The 27060-nt window shown below is 41.4% G+C and overlaps 1 protein-coding gene and 1 long non-coding RNA gene across 2 annotated transcripts in view; one reads left to right on the plus strand and one right to left on the minus strand.

Annotated features, from left to right (window-relative positions):
- Positions 1-27060, minus strand: part of LOC125965682 (uncharacterized) — a 667016-nt gene that overhangs the window by 216799 nt on the left and 423157 nt on the right. The gene's annotated exons all lie outside the window — the stretch shown is intronic.
- The window catches only part of DCDC2 (doublecortin domain containing 2), a 148361-nt gene continuing 121392 nt past the window's right edge, over positions 92-27060 (plus strand). The window contains exons 1-2 of the mRNA XM_004273527.4: positions 92-547; positions 4887-4941. Coding sequence (XP_004273575.1) covers positions 255-547; positions 4887-4941 — 348 coding nt within the window. The 5' untranslated portion in view covers positions 92-254. The remainder of the gene's footprint in view (positions 548-4886; positions 4942-27060) is intronic.

Raw genomic sequence — 27060 nt, forward strand, 5'->3', positions numbered from 1 at the left:
AGGTGTCGTGCGCGCACCGCGATTGCTGATTGGCTGTGCAGACTCTGGTGAAATACTTGAACGTGTCCTGCAGCTGCAGGGTCTTCGCGGGGTGAAAGCCCGGCATACGCACTTGCTTCGCCTTTACCCGTGAGCTTGTCTGTTGCCCGTTCGTTTCAGGACGCGACCCCGCGCCGCGTGTGCCGTGAGGCCGCTGGGGCAGCGGAGGTGCCTCCCCGCTGAGAAGCGAGCTGGAGCGGCGTCCAGTGGGGAAGATGAACGGCAGCAGCGCCAGGTCCAGCCACTTGTCTCAGCCGGTCGTGAAGAGCGTGCTGGTGTACCGCAACGGGGACCCCTTCTTCGCGGGGCGCCGTTTCGTCTTCCACGAGAAGAAGGTGTCCAGCTTCGACGCCTTCCTCAGGGAGGTGACGGGCGGCGTTCAGGCGCCCTTTGGGGCCGTCAGGAACATCTACACCCCGCGGACCGGGCACCGCATCCGGAAGCTAGACCAGATCCAGACCGGGGGCAACTACGTGGCTGGGGGCCAGGAAGCCTTCAAGAAACTCAAGTGAGTCCTTCTATCCCCACCGCCCGTCATTTTTGAGGGTTCTAAGGTGGAATGGAATAACCCCCGCCTCACCCCACACCTCGGTGCGCTCAGGGGCTGTGACTGTGCGGGTTGATGCCACTCAAGGCTCCCGCTGCGGCTGGGGTCAGAGGTTGAAAGTGTGATTGGAAAAGAAAGTTCACGTACGGAGCAGTAGGAACAGACTTTAAATGGGTGTATAAGGAGTGGGAATCAAAAAAAAAAAAGTATTCCGTGACTAGCTATTTGGAAAGAGTAACACAAATGTCATGTTAGATATTTGGCATTTTCTGTTCTGCTTTTTCTCTTTCCACTTTTGCTTGGAACCTATCATTTTATTTCATTTTAATTTTTATTGCCGTATAGTTGATTTACAATGTTGGAACCTATCATTTGAGTTTAAATGAAGACTTCTTAAAAATCACTTGAAAGTATTGTCACCCATGAAGAAAAGTGCTTTCAACCTTTCAATTACAAGTAGAACTGACCACACCCCACTTTGTGACCCTCCTCCCACCTCCTGCACGTTTCTGTTATTTCCTTAATGCTTGGAAAAGTTTACTGGCTTGTTGTATTTGTCTACATGTCTGTCACCAGGTACTTGATGGTTAAACCTTCAAGGACAGAGGTCGTTAGTGGTGCTTATCCCCAGTTCCTGGCAGGGCGCTCACTTATTGTGGGCGTTCAGTGAATCAGCAAACTGTGCTTAGGTCTCTGAAGGGAACAAAGATAAGACAGGACTCCTTGTCTTTTGGAGTTCACAATCTAACAGGAGACAGACTACATGCACACCAGTAATTTTAATGCAAAGTACAAAAGAATGAGTGCAATTAGAAAGATAGTTAAAGTTATATGGGAGTTGAGAGAAATTATTCCTTGTGGGGGTGGGTACTGTAGGACAGGTAGAATTTAATATTCCATAGGTTTTTTTTTTAATAGCTTTACTGAGATATATTTCACGTAACATAAACCACAGTGGTTTTTAGTATATTCCTAGAATTTTGCCACCATCACCACAAACTAATATTAGAACATTTCCATCACTCCAAAAAGAAACCCTGTACCTTCCCAGTTTCCCCTTCTCCCCATGCTCTAGTAACCACTAATCAGTAGTGGTTAGTTTCTGTCTCTATGGATTTGTCTATTCTGGACATTTTATATACAGGCAGACCTCGGAGATATTGCAAGTTCTGATCCAGACCACTGCAATAAAGTGAATATTGCAATAAAGCAAGTCACAGGAGTTTTTTGGTTTCCCAGTGTATATGAAAGTTATGTTTACACTTTGCTGTAGTCTATTATGTGTGCAATAATAACATTATGTCTAAAAAAAAGTACATGCCTTATTTAAAAAATACTTTATTGCTAAAAAATGCTAATCATCATTTGAGCCCTTAGCAAGTCATAGTAGTAACATCAAAGATCACTGATCACAGATTACCATAACAAATATAATATAATGAACAAGTGTGAAATATTGCAAGAATTACCAAAATGTGACCCAGAGACATGAAGTGAGCAAATGCTGTTGGAAAAAATGGCGCTGATAGATTTGCTCCATGCAGGGTGGCCACAAACCTGATTCAATTTGTAAAAAAATGCAATATCTGTTAAGTGCAATAAAATGAGGTATGCCTGTAAAAGGAACCATACAATGCATGACCTATTGTGTTTCTGTCTTCTTTCACTTAGCATAATGTTTTCAAGGCTTATCATGTTATAGTATATATCAGTACTTCATTCTTTTTATTGTTGAATAATATTCCATGATATGGCTATACCACATTGTGTTTACCTGTTAATCAGTTGATAGATATTTGGATTGCTTCACTTTTGGCTAATATGAATAATGCTGCTATGAACATTTTCATTTCTCTTTGGGTATGTACAAGTTTTCATTATTTGGGTATGTATAAGTTTTCATTTCTCTTTGGGTATATACCTAGGAGTGGAATTCCTGGATTGTATGGTAAGTCTATATTCCATAGGTATTTTCCCCCCATAGTTTTTAATATAATATTTTAATTAAAATTCAGCTTGGGCCTCAGGATGGGGAAAAAAAGCCTTTACCATAAAATCTATGCTTGTGACTTCTGATCGTGTAGAACTATTTTCCCAAGTATCACTAAAGTTATCTAATATCATCCTAGCTTGTGTAAGTTTGTTTAAATTGAGTTCTAGGAGTTCTGCTTTTTTGTTATGCCAGATGTTCTTTTTATGGGAGGTGAGGGATACATTTGGATTTAGTTTCCCTTCCCTGAAACCTCTTTTAGTATGCTTTTTCTAACTTCCTTAGAAAAGAGCCAAATGAAACTGTACTTCAAAATAACTTAGAACTTAAAGCTGAGAGTCAGGAGACTTGTGTTTGAGCTGTTTATTAGCTTTGCATCCTTGTGCAATTCACTTGACACAGCTAGTCAGTTTCCTAACGCAGAAAAGGAACATAACCATTCCTACCTCACAGTCTTGTTGTAGAAAGTAAACGGTATGGATGTGAATGTGTTTTGTAAACAACGAAGTGTTATAAATGCAAAGCATCTCTGTGTCCAGTTCCTTTCATTATATACTTCGTTAATTTTTTAAGTTAAATAGTTTTCATATGAAGCAATTTCATGGGAATGTAAATCTGCAATTCCAGACTCACTTTAATAATTCATATTCTCTTTTGTTTATTTAGTGCTACCAACTCAAAAGATAAAAACAGGTACAGTTCCAAACCAAATAGAAAGTGCACTTCAAATCACTCTTTATATATAAGAGATTTGCATGGTTATTTTTGCTTTTAACTCACACACAAAAACCCTGAGTTTGTTATAACAGTGTCCATGGTTAATTTTCCATGCTGCCAGATGAATATTTATTTGTGTTAAAGTGGTAGTATCTATGGTTATAATGATAGAAGGCAAGAAGATTTAAATGCTGAATATATTTGAAGCTTTGCAGTTTTAAGTTTACATAACAAATGAAGAAACTGGCAGAACAAAAGAAAGCCCAAAAGATATTGAGGGTAATTCATGCCATGTAGACCCTAATTGATGTTGGGGAAGATAACAATGGTGGAAAAATATTTTTCAAATGAAAATGATCAACTTTGTTCTTGCGTATCTTTTACTCACGTTTCTTCTAATATTTTTGAAACGGTGATTAAACTTCAGGTAGCTATTAAACCTTTATTTTATAGCAGAGAATTCTAGAGATTGTTATTTTCCCCAGAGTTTTCCTTATGCATTTTGGGACATTGACTCTACTACATGTGGACCTGAAATCACTTTCCTGCACATGACAGTTAGAATGTTTTATTGTTATGTCAGAAATCAGTCCCTGAAGATTTCCGAAAGACCCATTTTATTGTTAAGCGGAGGGAGAATTTTCACTGTCTTGTATAATACTGTTTATGTAAGAGAAATACATGATAATTTGCAGAGGTATGGATTAAGTAAAGCATTCTATCCAAAAAACAACAAAATAAAACATAGCCAAAATTAATTCTAATATGAACTTCTTTGGCAACTCAGCAATTATGGTAGTTGAGGTAGAGAACGTATCTATCTTTCTATCTATGGTTATAAATTAAATCCTCGATTTATATTTATTTTTAATATTAAAACATTTATTTAGCACCTTCTATGTATGAAGCACAGTGGAACGAGATCACAGTGATGGACAGATAGCTTGAAGTGGACAAAGGTATAAAGTTTTTAGGTTGTGCTTATGCTATAGCTAAAGAATGATCACTAGTTAATATATGTAGCAAATAGTAATGGAATAATAGGGGTCTCCAGAGGTTAACTAGTTTACCCATCTGTATTTTAGCCGAAACAGTGCCTAAACCATCCATCCCACATGGCTGAGCATTCTGGATCATTAAAGTGCTCTCCCAGGAAAAAAGATTTCCCAGCTTTTCACAGTTGTTCCTCTAATGCATGGGATCAGTACTACTTTCTTTGGCCTAAAGTCTGTGATTAATAGAACTAACTGTTAAGCAGCTTTACACACAAACCACTCTTTATATCAAAATTGCTATAAAAATAAGAAATACCATATATATAGTAAGTAGCTGACCATTGTGGGGAAAAATGTTCCCCAATGGAAGTATGTATTTCTAAGACTTCAATTTCATTGAAGTTTAGCATGGACGTGTGTCAGCCCTGAAAGCAGTTCCTGTTATTATAATGGCTTTTAATCAGTAGCTATTGATTTTTGCTTTAGGCTTAAGTATTTCCTATAGCTAGCTTTACATTTTAATAATTTTTAAAAAGGCAATTTACATAGCTGATTCAAAAGTAATAAAAGAAGCCCTTATTGTTTTTTTTTCCCCCAGTTACTTGGACATAGGAGAAATCAAGAAAAGACCGATGGAAGTTGTGAATACAGAGGTAATGCAAATAATAGTAACAGCGCTGCTTTGTGTTTCTTATGTTATGTCTTAGAGATTTGGAAGACATTCTAATCGAGATAAATTGTCTAATGTATATAAACAGGACATTAGATGTTTTAAGGCAAAGATAATCCTTTCTGTGGATCATTATCAGAAACAGACCGAGTAGGTGTCCTCAGATGTGTAGGACTAGACACAACATGCTCTTATTCTCCCATTTTCTAGCTGCGTGTTCTCTGGTTGAAACCCATAGGGATTTTCCCTGTCAAGTGAGAAGAGATTCTGAGCACCGTGATACCAACCTTTGCCAAAACTACATCCCCTGTCCTGACTTGCTTCTGACAGTCCAATGTCTGAAATGGCCGGGATCACTCTGACTGGCCCTGAGGCTTTCAAAGGAGCCTGTTAAGACTTCCTGTGATATCAGGAAAACACCTCCATATTAACTTGCATTAAAGTTCACTTGAGCGTGGTCACCAGAAGCTTGCATGAAGACTGGCTATGAGTCTTGTGACATAGATGTTCATTCCACTCTGTTCCACATAGCATCTGGATCCCTAGTGGAATCATCTCTAGTGGGTATTCTATAGGATGTATTCCTTAGTTTATGGATGAAAAAATAGATTAAAAACAAAATTAAGGCAACAGCCTTAAACATCCCAGTGAGACAGGGAAAACGATAATTAAACCCAGATTGGGATTCTGTTCACCAGCCAGACTTGCCCTCCTCCCATTTGGACCCCACAGAGTCAAGTGCTCCCAGTAGGTGTGTCCTGCCAGTGAAGAAATGACGAACAGGAAAGGAGTTTTTCCTCATTTGTAGTGCAGAGCCCCAGGGAGACCCCTCAACTCTGGCCATTTCCTCCTATGCTGGGTTTATGCCCAACAGGAACAAATGGGTCTCTCTAGGGAAAAAAAATAAAACTACGTAAGAAAAAATTTTAATTGTGCAGTATTTTTAAGAACGTGACGTTAAATTCATCATTCAAATAATTTGTGGGAAAACGTGGTAATCTCAGACATTATTTAAAATATTATTGTTTGTATTTTTGATTTTCAGTGTATGAAAAGTTGATAATTTATGAAAGTGATAAGATTTATAGCTTAACGTAGACAAAAATATACATTTTTCAGGTGGTGCTTATGTTACAGGTAAAGAATGACTGCTAGTTAGTATCTGTAACAAGTAGTAAGAAAAGACATTAGTGTATTAGTTCTGGATATAATATTGTTTGAAGGACACACAATCGCTTGAAGTAAGCTATCAATACCTTTCTTGAAGTTAGTGACTGAAGCCAAATTTCTGCAGTAGGATTTGAAATGTGTGAATTCCAAAAAAATTATGAGTGTATATTTACTCTGGATTCCAGTGTCTTTGATGAAGACATTGGGTCTGGCAAATTGCAAGAGGTGTGCAAAAAATTTTTGGAATATACTTAAAAAGAAAAGATTGGGCTTCCCTGGTGGCGCAGTGGTTGAGAGTCCACCTGCCGATGCAGGGGACACGGGTTCGTGCCCCGGTCTGGGAGGATCCCACATGCCGCAGAGCGGCTGGGCCCGTGAGCCATGGCCGCTGAGCCTGCGCGTCCGGAGCCTGTGCTCCGCAATGGGAGAGGCCACAACAGTGAGAGGCCCGCGTACTGCAAAAAAAAAAAAAGATTATCCTTAATGAAAGAAGCATTCACAAGGACTCTAGTGAATTTAATTTGCTAATTGTTCTTCCGCTTTGGAGCAGTAACTATTGATTTCTCTTTACTTGGGGCCTGTGCACGGGCCACACAGACAAGGTTCTGATTTATGAATGCACATCTTACATGTGACAAATCCACCCCTTATCTCCAACTAGAGGACAGCATCTCTCCCTCTTCTAGAACACTGTATCTCTCACACTTTACTTCTTCCTGGTGATTCCTGCACCTTCTCATTTGCTCTAACTGCATGGATCCTGCTGTAGCCTTTCATTTCTTCTCAGTCCTTCCCCTCGCAGTCTTCCAAAGGGGGTCATTTTGGGGATGCAGAGCAGGTGGGAGGAGGTGGTGAGAAACTCTTCTGTTTGTCCGTGACCTTCAGCACTTTCCCTCACCCACCCAAGCCCCACTCTCCCACTTTTGTCCCCCTCAAACTTCCCTCCCAGTCTAGACAGCAGTGTATTTACTTCCCTCACTTGGCATTTCCAGTCTTTTCCTTTTTGGCCGCGCGGCGTGGCATGCAGAATCTTAGCTCCCCAACCAGGCATCAAACCCGTGCCCCTTGCGGTGGAAGTGAGGAGTCCTAACCACTGGACCAGGGAAGTCCCTTGCATTTCCAGTTTTGATCTTCAACACAGACACCCTCCTCCCCAAAGTCCACACCATGACCACACGCAAAGCCTGCTTTGAGCAAGGGGACCCCTGTTTTCATTGCCAGCAAGGGAGAGTTTTGGGTTCCGGGCATCCCAAATAGGAACTCTGAATGCATTTTCCCATAGAGATATCACTTTCTCTGTTGGTTCTGCAGTCTTATTGATGCTGTTTTAGGTGGAGCACAAGTCAGAAAGGCTTTTGTAGGCTGAGCTGAGAACCTCACTTTTGTGTGTGTAGTTCTTACGGGGCAGAAATACCTCTCTCTTTTTCACAAGTGATTAACCATCAGACTTTTAGAATTCCACAAGTTTATAAGTTAGAGGACAATCTATGTTCAAAATCTGAGAACATTCTTGACAGACACTGGCCTTTCACAATATTATAGATTCTATTTTCTTTTTTTTTTTTTTGCGGTACACGGGCCTCTCACTGTTGTGGCCTCTCCCGTTGCAGAGCACAGGCTCCGGACGCACAGGCTCAGCGGCCATGGCTCACGGGCCCAGCCGCTCCGCGGCATGTGGGATCCTCCCGGACCGGGGCACAAACCCATGTCCCCTGCATCGACAGGCGGACTCTCAACCACTGCACCACCAGGGAAGCCCCAGATTCTATTTTCTTGATCTAAGGTGGTGATTTCCTTTCACCATTTGTGTCTACTGAGAAAAGAGTGCACACCTGGTAAAATACTGTTGATGACTGCTATTCTTTGGAGGAAGATAACACATCTTTCTCCCAATCACAGGGAGGGATTCACAGAAATAATTTTGAAGTGGGAACATGAATACATAGAATTGGAGAGTTTAGAGTTGTTTCAGAGAAGAAGTTTCAATGCAGTAGTAGCACAAACAATGTCTATTCAAAGATGTTTCAGTATGAAGAGTTAGTAAAATGACCTATTCATCAAAACTGGGGACATTTCCCTCAAATCTGACGTATTTCATATTGTTTAAGTTTTCAGTGTTGGGGTTACCTAATGAAAGCCTCCACATTGAGGTAGATGATTCAATGTTTCTAATTGCTTGAAGCGTATTAATTCTGATTATTCACAGTGCACGTTATAACAGAAGGACTTTTGCCGTTTGTTGGGGTTTTGTAGGACGTGTGGGGTTGGGTCCCACAGCTGTGGCTAGGTTTTCGCATGTGGTAGGAAACCCAGCCAGTGGGTGCTGGGGGTCAGCAGCATTCCTTTCGTCCTCCCGGAGCACCCCCCGCCCAAGTCCATGATACAGTTTGCTTGTTCTTTAGACAGTTAATAGTTTAGACGCAGTGGTATCCACTTGCTGACTGCAGGTCACGTAACAAGAATGTGCATGTCATCTTGACGTTCCAGGTTCTGCTGTGGTTTCTGTCATTGCCCTTCTGTGCCATGAAACTCACGTTTGAAGAGACACTGAAAGGACAGCTAGTTCTATTCCTCCTCTTCTTTGTAGCCATGTCAGCAGGACAGACAAAGGCAGAACTCTAATGCATCTGTTCCACTAACCTGAAAGAAGTACGTGGTCTTATGTGGCCAACACTTTTTGCAGCAGGAGGAAGGGGGAGGGGAAGCGGAGGAAAGACAGAGAAGAAAAAGGAGATGGGAGAAAGAAAACCAAAATGGTGACTGTGGTTTGCACCTGCTCCAAAGTTGGGCTGCGCTGTGGGCTCTGAGCCCTTCCTTACCTCTCGACACCAGGTCTTGCTTTTAATAACATCCAGATAAAGAGACCTTCTAGGCTCCCCCCTTGGACTCCTACCCCTATTCCCCAGTCATTGTGTTGAGCTATATTTTCATCTTCCCGCTTTCCCTGCATTGGTGGTGTTTTTTTTGTTTTTTTTTGCGGTACGTGGGCCTCTCACTGTTGTGGCCTCTCCCGTTGCAGAGCACAGGCTCCGGAAGCGCAGGCTCAGCAGCCATGGCTCATGGGCCCAGCCGCTCCGCGGCATGTGGGATCCTCCCGGACGGGGGCACGAACCCGCGCCCCCTGCGTTGGCAGGCGGACTCTCAACACTGCACCACCAGGGAAGCCCCTGGTGGTGGTTTTAACAAAGACAGTGTTCTCATCTTCTGACCTTGGTAGTTCATCTCCTTATTTTTGTCTTCCCAGTCCTCTCTCTGCTTCCTTTCCCCGCTCCTCTCTGCCCAGTTTCAGATCTCGTGCTATGTTTTCATGTTCCAAGTCCACTCACCAGCTTCTTCCTTTCCTCTTCAGGGAAGCCGTCTATGGAGCCCTCTGTCCTCATGCACTGGGGGCCTCTGATCCGCGTGTGGGATACCTTTCCTCTTGCTTACCAGCCCGCATTGTGCTTTTACGCTTTCCCTTTAACTGAAGGAGGGTCTTCTTATGTTTCTGCTGTATCCACTTTGCTTTCACATGATTGAACACCCGTACCGTGCAGCATGGTAGGCAGAGAGCAGGGGAGCAAAATGAACAAGACATGTGTAACCTCTCACCTCCAGGAATTTACAGTCTTGCTGAAAAGACAGATATACGAAAATCTCCAGTACTGCATAATAAGCGATTCAGTTTGGTAGGGGTTCAACTCCATTTGTGTTGAGCTGTTTATTTCAAGTGCTTTTGACTTTATCAGGTGGCAACAAAGCCATCGGTGAGCTCTTCAAAGGGAAGCTTCCTTCTTCTTTGACCTAGAGTTGTAGATGTTGCTGATTGGCTGATCAGCTCTTCCCTGTCTCATCCATGGAGTGAATCCTTTAGATTATGACATTCTTTAACACTTATTTAGAGAGCAAAATCTGTTTCACTGTGTAAGAGGCCTTGGATAGGGCCATTCTGGACAGAGGAGACAAGCAGTCAGCTTGGCTACATAGCACTTAGGATGCGCTGGGAGCTGTGAGTCACCAGGTATAAAATGAGTACTTCCCCTCTCTTTTTGGAGTTTGGAGTCCAGGGGAGAAGACAGGGAAGTAAACCAACTATTATTATCCAGGGCACATGTGCTGGGCTAGAGGGATGCTTGGAGGACTGAAGAAGGGTAGATGGGATTAGGTTTATGGGTCAGTCAGTTTTGAAAAGATTTTAAATATAACAGAATCTTTTATTTTTGGCCCATTTCTCTTAGATTAAGGTTTTGAGAATGTCCCTTTCTACTCCTTGATTAAGGAAGATTATTTAATACTTGTATCTGTGTGAAGATCAAAGGCTGTCTCTGACAGAGTGAAAATCAGCTGGATGGAGAAGCAACAAAGGCAGCCTTGCCACTAGTCAGGCTTGGAGGACAGACACGTAGCAGGCCAGCTGCAAAGTTAGGCCAGCTGCAAAGTTATCATAGAACACTGCTTCTCCCAGTTATGCAGCAGCTGTAAGATGCCATAAGGGCCTCCCTTTCAGTGATTAATGCTTACTTGCGGCTGACACTCCAGACCTGCTTTTGCTGTTCTCATATTTTATTGGTCATCTTTATTTTTATTTTTTGGCCACGCCGCGCAGCTTGTGGGATCTTAGTTCCCCGAGCAGGGATTGAACCTGGGCCACAGCAGTGAAAGCGTGGAATCCTAACCACTGGACCACCAGGGAATTCCCTACTGGACATCTTTAGTTGCTAAATCACCCTCACCTCAGAACAAACCCTAGTTAACCCCCACATCTAATTTCACCTCAAAACTGCAGTCACTCCAGAACTGAATCGGCTTCCCTTAGACCCTCCTTGGAATCCTTCAACGAGAGCCCAAACCTTACAAAAGATGATTCCCTTCTCCGTCTTTCTCAGTGTCATTTTGTGCTTTCTCTGAGTGCCATTCCTCGCTGCACCAAATCAATAAATCTGATTTTGTCTGACTACAGACTTGTTCCTGTTGCTGGTAGCCATCAACTGATTAGGCTTTAACACATGTGTCAGAGCTGCCTGTTGGATTGTACGTCCCTCGGAGGTCTGCTAATTCTGTAGAGTACCTGGCATTAATAGGCTGGTAGTCGTTTTAATTCTCTATAGTGTTGAATGTTCCTTATCACGGTTGAGGGAGACATCTGTTTGCCTCAAGCGTGCCTGGTGATTCTGCATTTCACGTGTGGGTGGGATGTCTCAAATAATTTAAAAGTCTTCATGGCCACTATCTATCTAGCTTTTGTTTCAGGGATAAAATTAGTTGAGTTAAACCTTTGTGTGATTCATTTATTGTCTCTACTAGAATTTGGAGCTATATTAAATGAATGTTATTCATTTAACATGGATTTATTGTGTGACTGCTATGTGCCAGCCATTGTGCTTGTCACCTGAGAACCAAATAACGTGGCCCCTGTCCTCATGGAGTTGACTACTCTTTAGCCTTCCTTGCCTGCCATGCCTTACTCTTAACTCTACCAACATTGATCTTTGTTGTAGAACTTGTAGGATTCTTTGGCTCAAAAGCCCACATTTTAAGGGATAAACAGTTTTTGAACTTTCTCAATAATGGGTCAGGAAATAATGGAACTAATTTTTGAGGAGCAATAAACTCCTAATTTCTGGAAAATTTGTTCCATTTTCCTGGAGTTATAAACACCTAAGCTGCTAGTTGTAACCTGAATAATGGCTGGAGGTGTCCATCTCCTATGGTCGAGATAAAATTGGCTTGAACCTCCATTACTTAGCCTTTGGAATGTCCTACATTCTTCCCAAGACCTCTGTGAACTCCTGCGGGGATTATTACCTCATGCTCACCTCTTTGCCTGAGCTTCTGCTTCCAAAGTATGAGCTGAGTTCATGGACTGTCTTGTTCCTCTACAGGTTGTATTTGTTTAAGGCCCCACCAACTCAGAGGTGAAATCCTCTCATTGATGTACACACAGATACCCTGTTCCCACAAGTTTGTGTGTGGTGAAATTTACCAACGGTTTGTAGAAATGAAGTGGGTTTTATAGGTAATCTAGAAGTGCCAACAACTCAGAACTTAATATCAGACTTCCTCATTCTTAAAAATAGCTTGGTCTTATATGCCAGTTCAGGTTCTAGTCTTTGACCTTGCTTCTTGACCTCCTCTTTCTTTTTTTCCCCCTCTGCCATTCTCTTCTCTGTTCTACTCCCACTCCAGTTTCTTTTCTTTCTTTTTCTTTTCTTTTTCATAAATTTATTTATTTATGGCTGCATTGGGTCTTCACTGCTGTGCGCAGGCTTTCTCTAGTTGTGGTGAGCGGGGGCTACTCTTCGTTATGGTGCGCGGGCTTCTCTTTGCAGTGGCTTCTCTTGTTGTGGAGCACAGGCTGTAGGCACACGGGCTTCAGTAGTTGTGGCACGCAGTCTCAGTAGTTGTGGCTCGTGGACTCTAGAGCTCAGGCTCAGTAGTTGTGGTGCACGGGCTTAGTTGCTCTGCGGCATACGGGGTCTTCCCGGACCAGGGATTGAACCCATGTCCCCTGCATTGGCAGGCGGATTCTTAACCACTGCGCCACCAAGGAAGTCCCGAGCTGCTGTCTTAAAAATAAATCTTCAAATTAAAATCCAAAGACACTAATGAATGTCTTCCCAAGGCGTGGAAGCTTCCTCGTTGGATAAACATCATATTGGATCCTCTTGAATACACCTCTCTCAGTTTAGATTTTCATTTATGGAGACTTTGGATAACCGTTGTTTCTTCTTAATGGGGTAGAGTATTGTAGGAATACCTTGGAGGGGAGGAAAGAAAGGAAGTGAATTTTTGAAACCTCAGAACTTGGCCTGGTCTGAAAAGTTTGTGGGAACATGGGTTGTACTTCTGGTCAGTCACCCAGTGAATGTCTTTAAGATTTTGAATATCATTATCAAAACTTCACATTTCAGTTTAATCATTAGGCACCATCTCCAGTGAAACATACTATGAGATTTGCTACTTAAAGGCTTTGGGTTGGGAATGGATTTCTAGACATTAGATTGGGTGTAATTATTAACCTTACTGCAGGAAGGCATGGGGCTCTGTGGTTTCACTAACTAATCTTTAGCCTGGGAATTCTGAGTTCACAGGGGGAACTACAAAATAGTTAAACTCCTAAATATTTGTTTCTCTAACTTGGGGAAAGATTTCCAGATTATGTTAATCAAGTTTACTCATTTATCGAAGAATCAAAGAAAATGAAACCCACTTTTGTGAGTTCTTCCAACAATAATTGAAGCCCCTTTCCAATCTTTTATTTTACACCTTTCCCCCATCTCTCTAATGTATCTGCTAAGTGAGAAGCATTCTTTTAAGGACAGCCAGTTCACATCAGTGGTCATGGTGATTCCAAGGTGTCTATGACCTTGCCAAGACTCTAGGAAGACAGAGTTTTCTGTTGAAGAACAAAACTGGCCATATTTCATTTTTCTTTCTTCTTTTCAAAAAATATTTATTTATTTTGGCCGTGTCAGGTCTTAGTTGCGGCACATGGGATCTTCACTGCGGCATGCAGGATCCTCCGCTGTGGTGCGAGGGCTTCTCTCTAGTTGTGGTGCGAGGGCTCTGTAGTTGCGGCACGTGGGTTTAGTTGCCCCGCGGCATGTGGGATCTTAGTTCCCTGACCAGGGATTGAACTCACGTCCCCTGCATTGGAAGGCGGATTCTTAACCACTGGACCACCAGGAAGTCCCTCATTTTTCTTTCACGCTTCCTTGTCTTTTCACTTTTCTCAGTATTGAACTGTGTGTGTGTGTGTGTGTGTGTGTGTGTATGTGTGTGAACAAGAGGAAGAAAGAGAGAAGTGTTTATGTCAACCTGGAAAATATTGGTCTAATGAAAAATATCCATTAATAACCCTATTCAGCTCTGATCAAAAGCTAAAAGACTGGTGATTTTAGTTTCTCCATTAACATGTGCCATGGCATTTGTTCCAAATATCTTACATTTTCTATTTGGCATTTAGACATGATTTTAGAATGTCTGTGAAATTGGAAGATGTGCAAATTAGGGTATGTATATCTTTTCTATTTATAGTAATAAGCTGTTCTAAGCAAAGACAGACATTTAATAAACAGTTATAAAATAATTATCGGGGCTTCCCTGGTGGCGCAGTGGTTGAGAGTCCGCCTGCCAATGCAGGGGACGCGGGTTCGTGCCCTGGTCCGGGAAGATCCCACGTGCGGCGGAGCGGCTGGGCCCGTGAGCCATGGCCGCTGAGCCTGCGCGTCTGGAGCCTGTGCTCCACAACGGGAGAGGCCACAACAGTGAGAGGCCCGCGTACCGCAAAAAAAAAAAAAAAAAAAAAAATTATCAACCTTTTAAGAAAAAATAGAAAAAGTATCTAATAAAATAAATTGCTAGCTAATTGTGTGTGTTTAAAAATATCCCTAAATCTAAGTATTGAACTATTCTCAGTAAGACATTTCATTGGCCCCACTAAAATAAAGCCCTTTTGGCAACACCAACAGAACTTCTTGTTCTTACAGTGCATGAGATTTGGAAACACAGAAGATGGAATTTTAGGCATATTTCGTATGATTTGAAGTTCTGCCAAGGTATACCAAGCTTTTCATTGATGGATACTGTGCATCTACTAGAAAATCAATACTTAGGTTCACATTTTAGGATAATTTTTAGAATGAGCTTATTGCATTTTCTTGTGAGTCAAAGGGAAAATTCATGATGGAAGTATGATTATTTCCACATGGTAGGAATAATAGGGAAATGTGACCAAATAGCAAAGTATAGTCAAGGAAGACAAATTATGCTCAACCATTTACTGAATGCTGCTCATGTACGATTTCACAGTTTCTTGAGAATATTTATCCAGAGCCTGCTGAGTGCCAGGCAGTGCGCTAGATTCTAGCCACACAGATATAAAAAGACACTGAGTATGTGCCAATCAGAAATTACAACAAGGTAATTGTTGTCAGAGGACGCTGAAAAGAGTTTTCAAAGAAACGCTATGTGAAAAAGTGTAAAAGATGGGAAAAATAATACCAGAGATTGTTAACCCAAGGGGAGAGAATTTTTTATTTAGACCTAATTAATAATTGGCTTCAATGCTTATAAAGAATATGACTAGGTCTTCTCCATCATAACTGGGTACCGAAAAGGGGAAAAAGAATTAAGCTGTGGTGTGAAGTTTGAAGAATTTCAGTCAGATTGAAAGAAAGCTTTAAAAAACTTGGTTAAGACTACTAAGCATTTATTGAAAGAAAATGTCGTATCTTCTTTTCATCTGTTTTAAAATATAAATCCATTCCTTTGACTTGCATATTTCAGCTTCATACCAAAATGGCAGAGGTGAATTGAGGTTTCCCTCTAACCTCAGGTTTTGTGGGTTAGGTTGCCTTCAGAGTCTTCCTGGAAAGCCCAGGACTACTTCCCAGGTTGTCATCACAGCCCCTCATGGAGGGAGCAGTGTGTGGGAGGAAACTGCCCAGGTAACTGGCAGCAATCCGTGCTGGTACCTTCCGCTGTGATTTCTCAAGTTGCAGAGAGTTCTTCTGTGTAAATAAGCAGGCGGTGCTGTGATTGCTGGTACTTCCAGTCAGAATTTTTAAAAAGCAACAAAATTTGAAGGCACACCATGAAAGTAAAGGGTTTGGAGAATATTCCTGTTTTGGAATGTGGTTTTTGTATTTGGAACTGTAGCATAGCCTCCTTGACAGATACAGCAACCATCTAAAGAGATGTTTCAGGTTTTTTTCCCCACACATTGTACATTCAGAAAAGAAAACCCAAGAGAGTGAGGTGTTAAAGGAATAAGGGAAGTGAAACTCAGAGGAATCAGTAATAATAAACAAGCATGTAAGGTCATCTATGATGATGCATTCATTTTTTATTAGGATATAGAAACAGTTTCAATTATATTTCTCTTTAATTAAGAACAGATTTGTGTGTGTGTGCCGTGGAGTAATCTTAAATGCCTAACGTGTGGAAACTTGGTTTCAGAGATCCAGAGTAGCACAGAGCAGCAATAAATCCTTAGACTGTTCCTCGTGGAACAGCATGGTGAGAACGCCATGCTAATGAAGGCAGGAACTTGGACTGGGACCCCATGGGACTCTCAGTTCTACTAGGTCCCTGGCCTCAGACTGTCCCCCAAACATCTAGCTGTCCTCTCAAGTGCAGCATTGTTTAAGGCATAGGTGAGAATGTATGTGAAATTCAGCTTACATCTATCACCGTATTGGAGAACAACTAAAAAGGTCCGTGTCCCACAGGTAGTAGGCTGATAATCTTATCTTCGTGTCCAAAATAAAACATATTTCTGTGTCCTTCAAAATGGACGCGTGGAGGCATTTTTTAAAGGTAGGGCGATTTATTTACATTTGGTTTATTTCAGCCTGAAGTATAAAGGTGGTGTGCTTTAGTATCTAGCTTGGTCAACAATGAAAATTCCCATTTATTATTGTGAAAGACTCCTTTTTAAGCAGCCAGCCAGATCAAGCTCAGATGTCATCCCATGATTACATAGTTTGGATGTTTGGTTTGTTGAAATAAGGTTGATTTCAGCCCACCTGTTAGCTGGGGACAAAACTAAGTGGTAAGGGCCTGTGGGAGAGTGAAAACTACATGGACTTGGTATATTTGCAATGTCTAATGTTTAACCTGGGACATTTCTCTCTAGGAAATTTCTAGTGGCAGTCAGTCTGTGCTGCTTTGCGGTTTTTTCCTCACCTTCTGGCAGTATTTTTGAGTTTCAAAGATTTATGAACCTCCATGGCCATCTTGCTATTTCAAATTATACAACCGAATGTAACTGGGCTGCCAACTTCTGGCAATATTTATAAAAGAAGTCATCTAATATTATCCAAGTTCCATTTTGTAACTTATATGGTGATTGATAAAATTCCATAGTCACAGTTTGTTTTTCTAGAAGTGAACAGATAGCTCAATTTCCTGTACTATGAGTTTTGCATTAGCCTGTGTGCTGTGGGATCTCCCACAGCTGGTTTTTAAAAGCTGGGTTAAGGGGACTTCCCTAGTGGTGCAGTGGTTAAGAATCAGCCTGCCAATGCAGGAGACACGGGTTTGAGCCCTGGTCTGGGAGGATCCCACATGCCGCAGGGCAACTGAGCCCACGCGCCACAGCTGCTGAGCCTGTGCTGTAGAGCCTGCGAGCCACAACTACTGAGCCCAGGTGCCACAATTACTGAAGCTCGCGTGCCTAGAGCCTGTGCTCTGCAACAAGAGAAGCTACTGCAATGAGAAACCCGCGCACTGCAACAAGGAGTAGCTCCCGCTTGCTGCAACTAGAGAAAGCCCACACGCAGCAATGAAGACCCAACGCAGCCAAAAATAAATTGATTTGAGGACTTCCCTGGTGGTCCAGTGGTTAGGACTCCACGCTTCCACTGCAGGGGCATAGGTTCGACCCCTGGTCCGGGAACTAAGATCCCATATGCTGTGAGGCGTGGCCAAAACAACAACAAAACCAAAAAACCCCCAAAGCAAAAACAACAACAAAAGATTTGAAATATCAATTTAAAAATTACAAATATATGTATTTACTATAGCATAGAGATTCTTTTAGTATGGCTTTTGCAGTGTAGCTGTTTCTCATGAACTCTCGATTGGCTAATATTTAAATTAGTCAAATAGTATATGTAAGTTGGATTGAATTAACTTTTCTCTAGCTGGTACTTCTTCTAATCAGGTTGCTATTCCCTTATGTTATTCCTGTTTCAATTATTTTATCAATAATATTGATTAACTTTGTCTGACTCTTCTTACCTATTATCTAAACATGTGTACATGGATATATATATAAAATGAAGTATAGGCATAGGCAATGTGATTTGTCATTGGGATTTTTCAGCATTTTACTTAGTGACTCTTATTTATTCCTAAACTCTCTTCCTCTCTTCCACTTCCCTAATTCACTTGCTTATATAGAACCATATTCAAATTGTAATTCTCTGTTTATGAATTCCCTTTGCTCTAGCTTATGGTGTCAAGTTAGTGGAGTTGTGTGTGTCAGATTTGGTGCCAAGAGAACCTGTCCAATGCTTATTATAAATGAAATTATCCTAGAAAGACAATCTTGGTTAAATATCTGCATTTTAATCCGTAGAAATGTCCGTTTAGCTTGTGTCCCAGACACATGGGATTATTCTGAGTATATAGACAGAATTATAGAATCATAATGGCAGTCTTCCAGTACTCCATCTAAGTGATCCTAAACGATTATAGAAGAAGGCTTTGTTGTGGTGTGTGGAGAAGGGGAGTCCGGCAATGGGGTGCTCTGTGTTTCTGTTATCATTTTAGACCTTCTTGCACGTGGGAGGGTTTGGAGCTTAACGGAATGACACACACTAAACTTCCAGCGCTGTTCTGTTAGTTAGAGCTCAATTAATGGAAATTATGCCTCATTGCTACTGATGTTAACAAGAGCCCTGTGGTAAGTGAAGTAAGAGATGGATCACTGACATTGTATTGGCTGCATTTACTGGCTATGTCCAAAAGGAGAAAATGTAAATGTAAATGCTCGTTGGAGTACAAAACCCTCTACGGATGCTAGGTGATACTTATCACTCCTTCTGACTGGGATGACCATAGATTAGATGTTTAATAAATGGTTGAGATTATTATTATATAAATACATGAAAGAGGAAATACATTAGTAAATAAAGTAGCATACAGTAAACTTGGGCGTGAGACTGAATCTTGGAGTTGTTCTTCAAATATTGAGGGTTTACATAATTTCATAAAGACTGAGATATATAGAGAGTGAAAAATACACACTTGACTTAGTCGGGATATTGTCGGGAAGGAAAAGAAAATGTCTGTGTCTTATTTTAGTGGAAAAGGAATTAAAAAAAATATATTGGATATCCTTTAAAACCTCTGGTAGAGCTGCAGAACTGAGCTCAGAGAATGAGGGAATCGAAGCAGCTAGAATCCAGACGACATTATGCCACAGGGCCACAGGACCAGGCCGTTAAGGATGGTACTGCCACCACCATGATCAATGGAGACATTCAGCTTCTCAGGCCACTGCCCCAAACTTTTCACAGTAGATGTGGTAAACACCACCCCTAGAAACTGGGCTTCATTGCTACTGATGGTACCACTTTTACCTTCTCTGCTTTGTTGTGTCACTGGAACTGGTGTTAAGGCCCTGGATGGGACTGCTGGGCCAAGCAAAGGTCATGTTCTGATGGTTTAGCTTACAGTAGGGCTGATAGAGTGGACATTGGCCTTTTTAACCTTCTGTGACTAGTGGTAGGATCTGCTTCTCCCCAAGCTTCCTGTGATGGGAACTCTATTCTTATGGAAGATGCATTCAGATGCCGGAAAGCCAAAATCTGACAAGTATTTATTACACATCTTTCTGCCCAAATCAATGCTAACATTTCTGATACCTCTGAAGACATACTCATCATCTTCCTCAGAAGGAGGTTACCCATTGTCACCTTAGTTATTGTATCTTGTTCCAAGTCAGGATCTCTGGGTGATGTCTATTCTTTTTCTAGTTCTGCTGCTATCCCAACTCAATATTTTGATGTTACCTCATATAAGTCAATGAGATGGGGGGGAGGATATTAGTTATAGACAATATCCAAGATATACAAGACATCACAAGAAAGGAAATAGGGTGTTTCTTCAGAGAATCATGAGACTAGAGATAGTATTCATGATTTCCTTTTCTACCCTCCTTCCTACCTTTAATTAACATTGGTTTGGCCAAAAAGTTCATTCGGGTTTTTCTGTAACATCTCATGGAAAAACCCGAACGAACCTTTTGACCAACCCATACTTCATCTGCTTAGGATTCTTAATTGGTTGGGTGGCTCACGTGTTTGTTCTGGAGGGATCTGAGCTGTTGGTAGTGTTGTCAATATGGGATTGCTGATGTTTTCCATTAACATCATTGTTTTTAAGAAACTATGAATTATATATAACCTACAAAAGAGAAACCATAGCTACAGTTTGTAGAACAATAAAATTAACATCTGTGTACCACATTCAGCTTAAGAAACAGAGCAGAACAAATATAGTTAAAGCCCCTATGTCTCTCCTTAGTCCCATTTCTTGCGTCTTCCCAAAATGTAAGCACTATCTTGAATTTTATATTTATCATCTCATTGCCTTTTGTTTTTCTTAATAGTTGTGCTACATATATGTGTAATCCTAAACAATATGTAGTTAAGTTTGGAACTTAGGTAAATGGAATCATACTCTATGTGTTCTTTTGCAACCTGCTTATTTTGCTCAACATTATTCGTGGTATTCATTCATGTTGTGGGGAGTTGTATCTCTTGCATTCACCTTGCAGCACTGTATTCCATTTTATAAATATAATACTATTTGTTCATTCTCCAATGGATAACATTTGGATTATTTCTAATCGTTCCTCCTTCTTTCTTTTTTGTATTACTATTGAAAATATTTTGGGCATATCTCAGTTCATAAACACAAGAGTTTCTCCCTAAGAGATATATTGACAGTTTGTGCCCAAGAGCCAATGTCTGTTCATTCCTCAATGGGCTGAGTATTTTACTCCCCCCCAGGGCATACTTCTCTGGTGAATGGTTTCAGGTCTCATTGAAAGGACTTCGAGGAGGACTCAAAAGTTTTTATTTGTGATATTAGGATATAGGATCATTTGAGAAGGGCCAGGCCTCAGGTATCAGGATACCTTCAGGGGCTGTGAGGTCTGATAATTGACTGTGGGCTGTGACAACTGGAAGTTTGAGTCAGGCTTCTGTTTACAAGATCTGGAGATTTTTGTTATAGAAATGAAGTAGTGAGTCGCATAACTCTTTTAACCTTAGAAGTCCCAAGATCATTCAGGCAGCATTATAGGGCCTTACAGGTCAGTTTATTGTGGTTACGACATTGACTCTGCTGCCTCTTATGGTTACTCTGCCTGCTTTGTCTCTGGAGATGAAGTGCTGCTTTTTCCTTCTGCCACCCCAACAATCCTGATACCCCGCTGGAACCAGGGAGCCCACTTAAAATGCGGCATCTTCTATGCACCAGCACACTTTCAGAGTGGCTGGAGCAATGTTCCTCACCCATGGGTTCCTCAAGGCCTTGTTGAAGGGAGGGTGTTTGGGATCCTTCTTTGAGTCACATAGGTAGGAGATTAGTGGCTGAAGCGCTCATGAAATTCTGCTCCAAGATTTCTGTCTCCTGAAGTCTTTGGCTGCTTCCTTCCTTGGAGTCACTTAACTAATTTCTGTAAAGGGCAGGCAGTAAATACCTTAGGCTTTTGGGTCATATAGTCACTGCTGTAAGTACTCAACTCTGCTGTTGTAGAATGAAAGCAGCTCTTGGCCGCTCGTGAGTGGTGGCTGTGCTGCAGAGGACAAGCAGAATGTGGCCTATGGGCAATAATTTGCCGACCTTGGCTCTGAATTATATGGAAGAAAATTTGGCATCTTAATTTCTTTATTGAGGACCACCACTAAGTCCCAGGTTTGTTTGTTTTTTTTTTTGCGGTACACGGGCCTCTCACTGTTGTGACCTCTCTCGTTGTGGAGCACAGGCTCCGGACGCGCAGGCTCAGCGGCCATGGCTCACGGGCCCAGCCGCTCCGCGGCATGCGGGATCTTCCCGGACCAGGGCACGAACCCGTGTCCCCTGCATCGGCAGGCGGACTCCCAACCACTGCGCCACCAGGGAAGCCCTAAGTCCCAGTTTTAATAAACTAGCTAAGCAAAAATTCAGGGCTATTTCTAGCTGCTCAAGATAGTATATTGTGTCCAGTCTTTGGCAAGTACACCCATGGTGATAAAAGGTGATACCTCATCCAGTGTTAGTCTCAACTATTCTTCAATGAACACAGTATCTGGGACTGTGAAGTTATTAAAATATTTTTTTTCACTAAATGTGCTTCAAAATTACTGTACCCCAATGAGCAATCACCATAAACTAGAAGTCAGTTTTGTTTGCAAGAGCTGTCTTCCCTGCTCTATACTTGGTTTCTTCCTTTGTTTCTTCAGAGAATGGTACTACTTACCCATCTTGTTTTGAGAGTCAAAAACCTCACTCATCCTCAGTGTGTAGTTAATCACTTCCATCAGTTTTAACTCTCAAGTATCTGAAATTCATCCATTTCTCTCCACCTCTACCCCCACTATCATCATAATTCAAGCTACTATCATATCTTGCCCAGTTTTCCTTGGTAGTCTCCCACTTCGTCTTATACTCGTTCTGTTTCTTCTGCATTCTGTTTTCTCTTTTATTTCAACCAGAGTTTGGAAACACAGATTTGATTATGTTACCATGGGGTTTAAAACCCTTCAGTGACTTCCCATTACTCCTAGCATAGAGATAAATTCCTTAACTTACCCTCTTAGGCCTTATGCCAGTGCTTTTCAGACTTCAGGTTGTGACCCTTTAGTACATTGAAAATCAATTTAGTTGTGACAAATACATACAAAGATAGAATAGACGATAGTAGATTGCATGATAAGTAGTGAAGGTAACTCCTGTTTTGTGAAACTGATTTTGATCGAGTGTGTGTGCATGTGAATTAAGTTGCAGTGTAAGATGTATTCCTTTCTTTGAGTGGTGGTCAATAAAAGCCTGAAGGATATTGTATTACGTGTTCTTGTACCTTCATATACTTCCAGATCCACTCTTCCAACACTTTCTTTTGCTCTTTTCTCTTCACCTTCGCCACTCTCCATCAAGAGGTGGAGTCTAATTTTTCTTCCCGTGAACCTGGATGGGACTTTGGCTTGCCTGGGAGAATAGGATGCAACAGAAGTGACGTTGCATGACTACTGGCCTTCCTTCAGACCATGGTGTACCCATGCTACCTCTTGTCTCAGGACCTTTGCACATCGCTGTTCTCTGAGTCTGGAACATTCTCCCCTGTTCCTCTCTTTGCCTCCTTTGCTCATACTTACCCCAACTCAAGTGTCATTTTTTTCAGGGAAGCCTTCTCTGACCTTCCTAACTAGATCAAATTCCCCCACTACTGGTGCATATTGGGCCTTTCTCCTTGTTACAGTTGCATTTACCTTTGTGTAGCTGAATAGTTGATTGAAGTCCTTTCTCCCCCTAGATTATAAACTCCAAGAGGTCAGTCATTATATCGGTTTACACTCATCTTTGTACCACCCCTGCATTAAACAGAGTATCTGGCACACAGAATTGTTTTTTGAATGAATGAATAGTAATCATGCTACTTTCCTGGTATATGAAAATGGCTGTAATCAGTTTTTGCTTTAAATACTACTATTTCCTTCATATTTAAAAAATTTTAGATTTTTTTTGAAAATGAAGTGTTCCAGTTTTTAAGGCTGCGACATAAATTACCCCACAATTTAGAAGCATATGACAGTGATTTATTTTGCCTGTGGGTCCTGTGTGTCAGGCATTCAGGGATGCACAGAAGAGATGGTTTTTCTCTGCTCCATGAAGTCTGGAGCCCTAGCTGAATACTTGCAGGCTGACTGCTGGAATCATGGGAAGGCTGTTCACTCACATGAATGGTGGCGAATGTTGGCTGTCAGCTGGACCCTACTTCCTCTTCACCTGCCCGTTTCCACGTGGTATCTCCTTGTGGGCTAGATTGGGCTTCTTCACAGAATGGTGGGGTTCTAAGGGCAAGTGTTGAAAGAGAATCCGACAGACAGGCAGATAGACAGACTCAGACGTCATGCAACATCACTTCCCTTACATTCTATTCTTCCAGGCAGTCCAAAGTCCTGTCCAGGTTTGGGGGGAGGGGAAACAGACTTCACCTCTTAGTGGGGAGTGGCAAGATTCTGGAAAAGGAAGTGGGCCAGAAATATCGCTGTGGCCATTTTTGGAACACACCCTCTGCCACACTGGGAATTTGTTTCTGTTATAGCATTTAGGTACGGTCATTGCATACCTTCAGATGTCAATATTTTGATGATTACTTTGTGAATTAGTACAAAGGCTTTCCTCCTTTTTATATCTCTTATTTTTGAGTATCCAGAAACAAACTGATTTTTCACTTAATTGCTTATAGAATTAACTACACTGTATATATATGATTTATCCCAATATCAACAACTTCTCCTTAGTTTTCTGGTTGCTCAGGAAGCACCACTCTGTTCTGGGAAATTTTTCCTGTAGAGTTTGACAACACAGAAAACAGATCATGAAGGAACCATTTAATTTGATCTTCTGAAATATAATTTGTCAGTAGAACTGAGTAGAAACGTTCTATTAACATGTAGAATTTAATCTGATAAATTTGAACATTCACATGCAGATAATCTGAAAAAGTGACTTCATGTAATTATGACGAAATATTTGAAAGAATTTAGATATTTCTAACTAATTTTTATTGTAATCAAATATATATACTTAGATATAAGTAGTAGAGAGAAGTTAATCCTAAATATAATTATTTAATAACTTTTGTGCTTAATTTTTAAAAATTAGGTCACATTTACGTTTTTTCCAAATATTTTTTTTTCTCTTCTTTCTAAGTGACTTATATTTAGCATTTTGGATATCCTCATCCTTACTCTCTTAATTTTTTTCATTTCTTTATCTTCTTACTTTATTCACTATTCTTTAAACTCTTCCCATGTTCAGCTTCTAGCCTTTACTGTGCTTATTAAACATGATTAAAAAAGAACACTTCAGCTGCCAGCTTCTCAGTTCATCTCTTTCCAGTGTGTTCATGTCTTATTTTCAAAGTTAAAAAGTATATATGCTGTGATGTCTTGATTAAGTGAAGATATTTTTGATTAAGTGAAGATATTTTTGATCAAGTGCATGCGTTGTTGGCCACCATCTCCCCTCCCCACACCAATTGACTTTTATTTCTTTTTTAAAAAATTTATTTATTTTATTTATTTATTTTTGGCTGTGTTGGGTCTTCCTTGCTGCGCACGGGCTTTCTCTAGTTGCGGCGAGCAGGGGCTACTCTTCGTTGCGGTGCACGGGCTTCTCATTGCGGTGGCTTCTCTTGTTGCGGAGCACGGGCTCTAGGCGTGGCGGGCTTCAGTAGTTGTGGCTCGCGGGCTCTAGAGCACAGGCTCAGTAGTTGTGGCACATAGGCTTAGTTGCTCCGTGGCGTGTGGGATATTCCAGGACCAGGGCTCGAACCCGTGTCCCCTGCATTGGCAGGCGGATTCTTAACCACTGTGCCACCATGGCAGTCCCGACTTTTATTTCTTGATAACATTTTTATTAACATGTTAATTTTGGTGAAAAATACTCCAGATCATTTCTGCAATTGGTATTTGCGGTTGACTTGGCTTAATGATTAGCATAGGCGAGGGATTGAAATACCAGGGAGTCAAAGCTATAGGTAAGATAAAAACAAATTATGATTAGCAAAATTTAATAAATGAAAGAGCTGCTTAAGAAATAAGTGAATGAGTGACGAGGTAACTCCTTACAATACCAGTCTGAGCTGTCATCTGAATGTCACTGAGTCTGCACCATGTTTAGATAATTTTAGTGACTGTTGTCAAATAAAGGATCAGGTTTAAAGTATTACCATTTTATATATAATGTATCATCCATTCTCATTAGAGGAAATAGAGTTTTCTGTTGTGAAGTTTTGAAGACTGTTTTAATAAAAATGTTTGAAGTCAGGTTAAGATGATACAGAATCTTTCCTGTCTAACCCGAAGATGTAGAGAATTTACTAGTAATTTGGCAAAAGTAATACCTGTTTCTTTCAGAGAGGATAAATGATGTATATGATTTAGAAGTTAATCAAAATTAAAGGGCCTCACGTATTTAGTAGAAGTGTAACTGCCAGCAAGCACGTGTCAGTTTTGTTTGTTCTTTAAACCACATAAGGGTTTTTTTTCCTTAATTGATCTGAGGTACATTTTCTTTTTCAGAAGCAAATACCTGTCAACTTTGTGATTTCTTTATTATTTAAAGAAATTTAAAAAGACTTCACATAGAATTACAAAATAAAGCGGTTCGTATCAAACTGTTTGCACTGCATGAGGGTGAATCTTCTGCTTTCTTTTGACGTTTCCAAGTCATCAAGCTACCGAGCCAGGCAGCTTATCAAAACAGAGAGGGTGGCAGTCATTTAGGAGCTTGTGATACAAGACAGGTAGTGCTGACAAAGGTATAGGACAACTTAAGAAACATTGGACTAGGACTTAGATTGATTTATTAACATTGTGTATAAGCAATGGCTCAAGGCATATTATAGGACTGTGAGTGGAGGAGAGCTGGGGGAAGTCTATGTCCCCAGGGAGAATTCTCTGCCCAGCTCCAGTTAGATAGGAGAGATTTTACAGAAGGGGTGAGGTTTCAGTAGCTGTTTGAGTGAAAGAAGGGAGACATCTGGAAGAGCTGGGAGTACTAGACGGCAAGCTGATGCATAACAGCATGCGTCCTTATCGTGCCGGAAAGGACAAGGAAAAGGCATTCAATTTTTGCCTTCCTTTTATTCCAGTATTCCTTTCTCCCCCAGTATTGTGTTTCTAGAGTAGAGAAAATGCTCCAGCTGCTTTTCATTCTAATTCATTTTAATGGTGAAAATACTCAAGTTTTAAAAATTGCAATTCAAGCCTTTTGGGAGCACAAACAGGCACCCCTGTGTTAGGGAAAGATTCGTCACAAAGCTGAAAAATATGATTAAACCACAGCCTAACCCCCTCTTATTCAGACGAATAGTGTCTGTTTAAAACATCATTCCTCTGGGATCCTGTTTTCCTGCCCCTCAGTGGCTGTGGCTCTTTCCTCTCCAAATTCTCTCTGTCCTTCTTGAGTTGTGGGATCCTACCTGCCCCCAGCAATCTAGAAAGAGATGGACCAATGTTGAATCAAGAAGGCAGCCTGGGGCTTCCCTGGTGGCGCAGTGGTTGAGAGTCTGCCTGCCAATGCAGGGGACCGGGTTCGAGCCCTGGTCTGGGAAGATCCCACATGCCACGGAGCAACTAGGCCCGTGAGCCACAGCTACTGAGCCTGCGCTCCGCAACAAGAGAGGCCGCGATAGTGAGAGGCCCGCGCACCGCGATGAAGAGGG

The sequence above is a fragment of the Orcinus orca genome, chromosome 10 (assembly GCF_937001465.1).
Source record: "Orcinus orca chromosome 10, mOrcOrc1.1, whole genome shotgun sequence".
Classification (NCBI taxonomy): Eukaryota; Metazoa; Chordata; class Mammalia; order Artiodactyla; family Delphinidae; genus Orcinus; species Orcinus orca.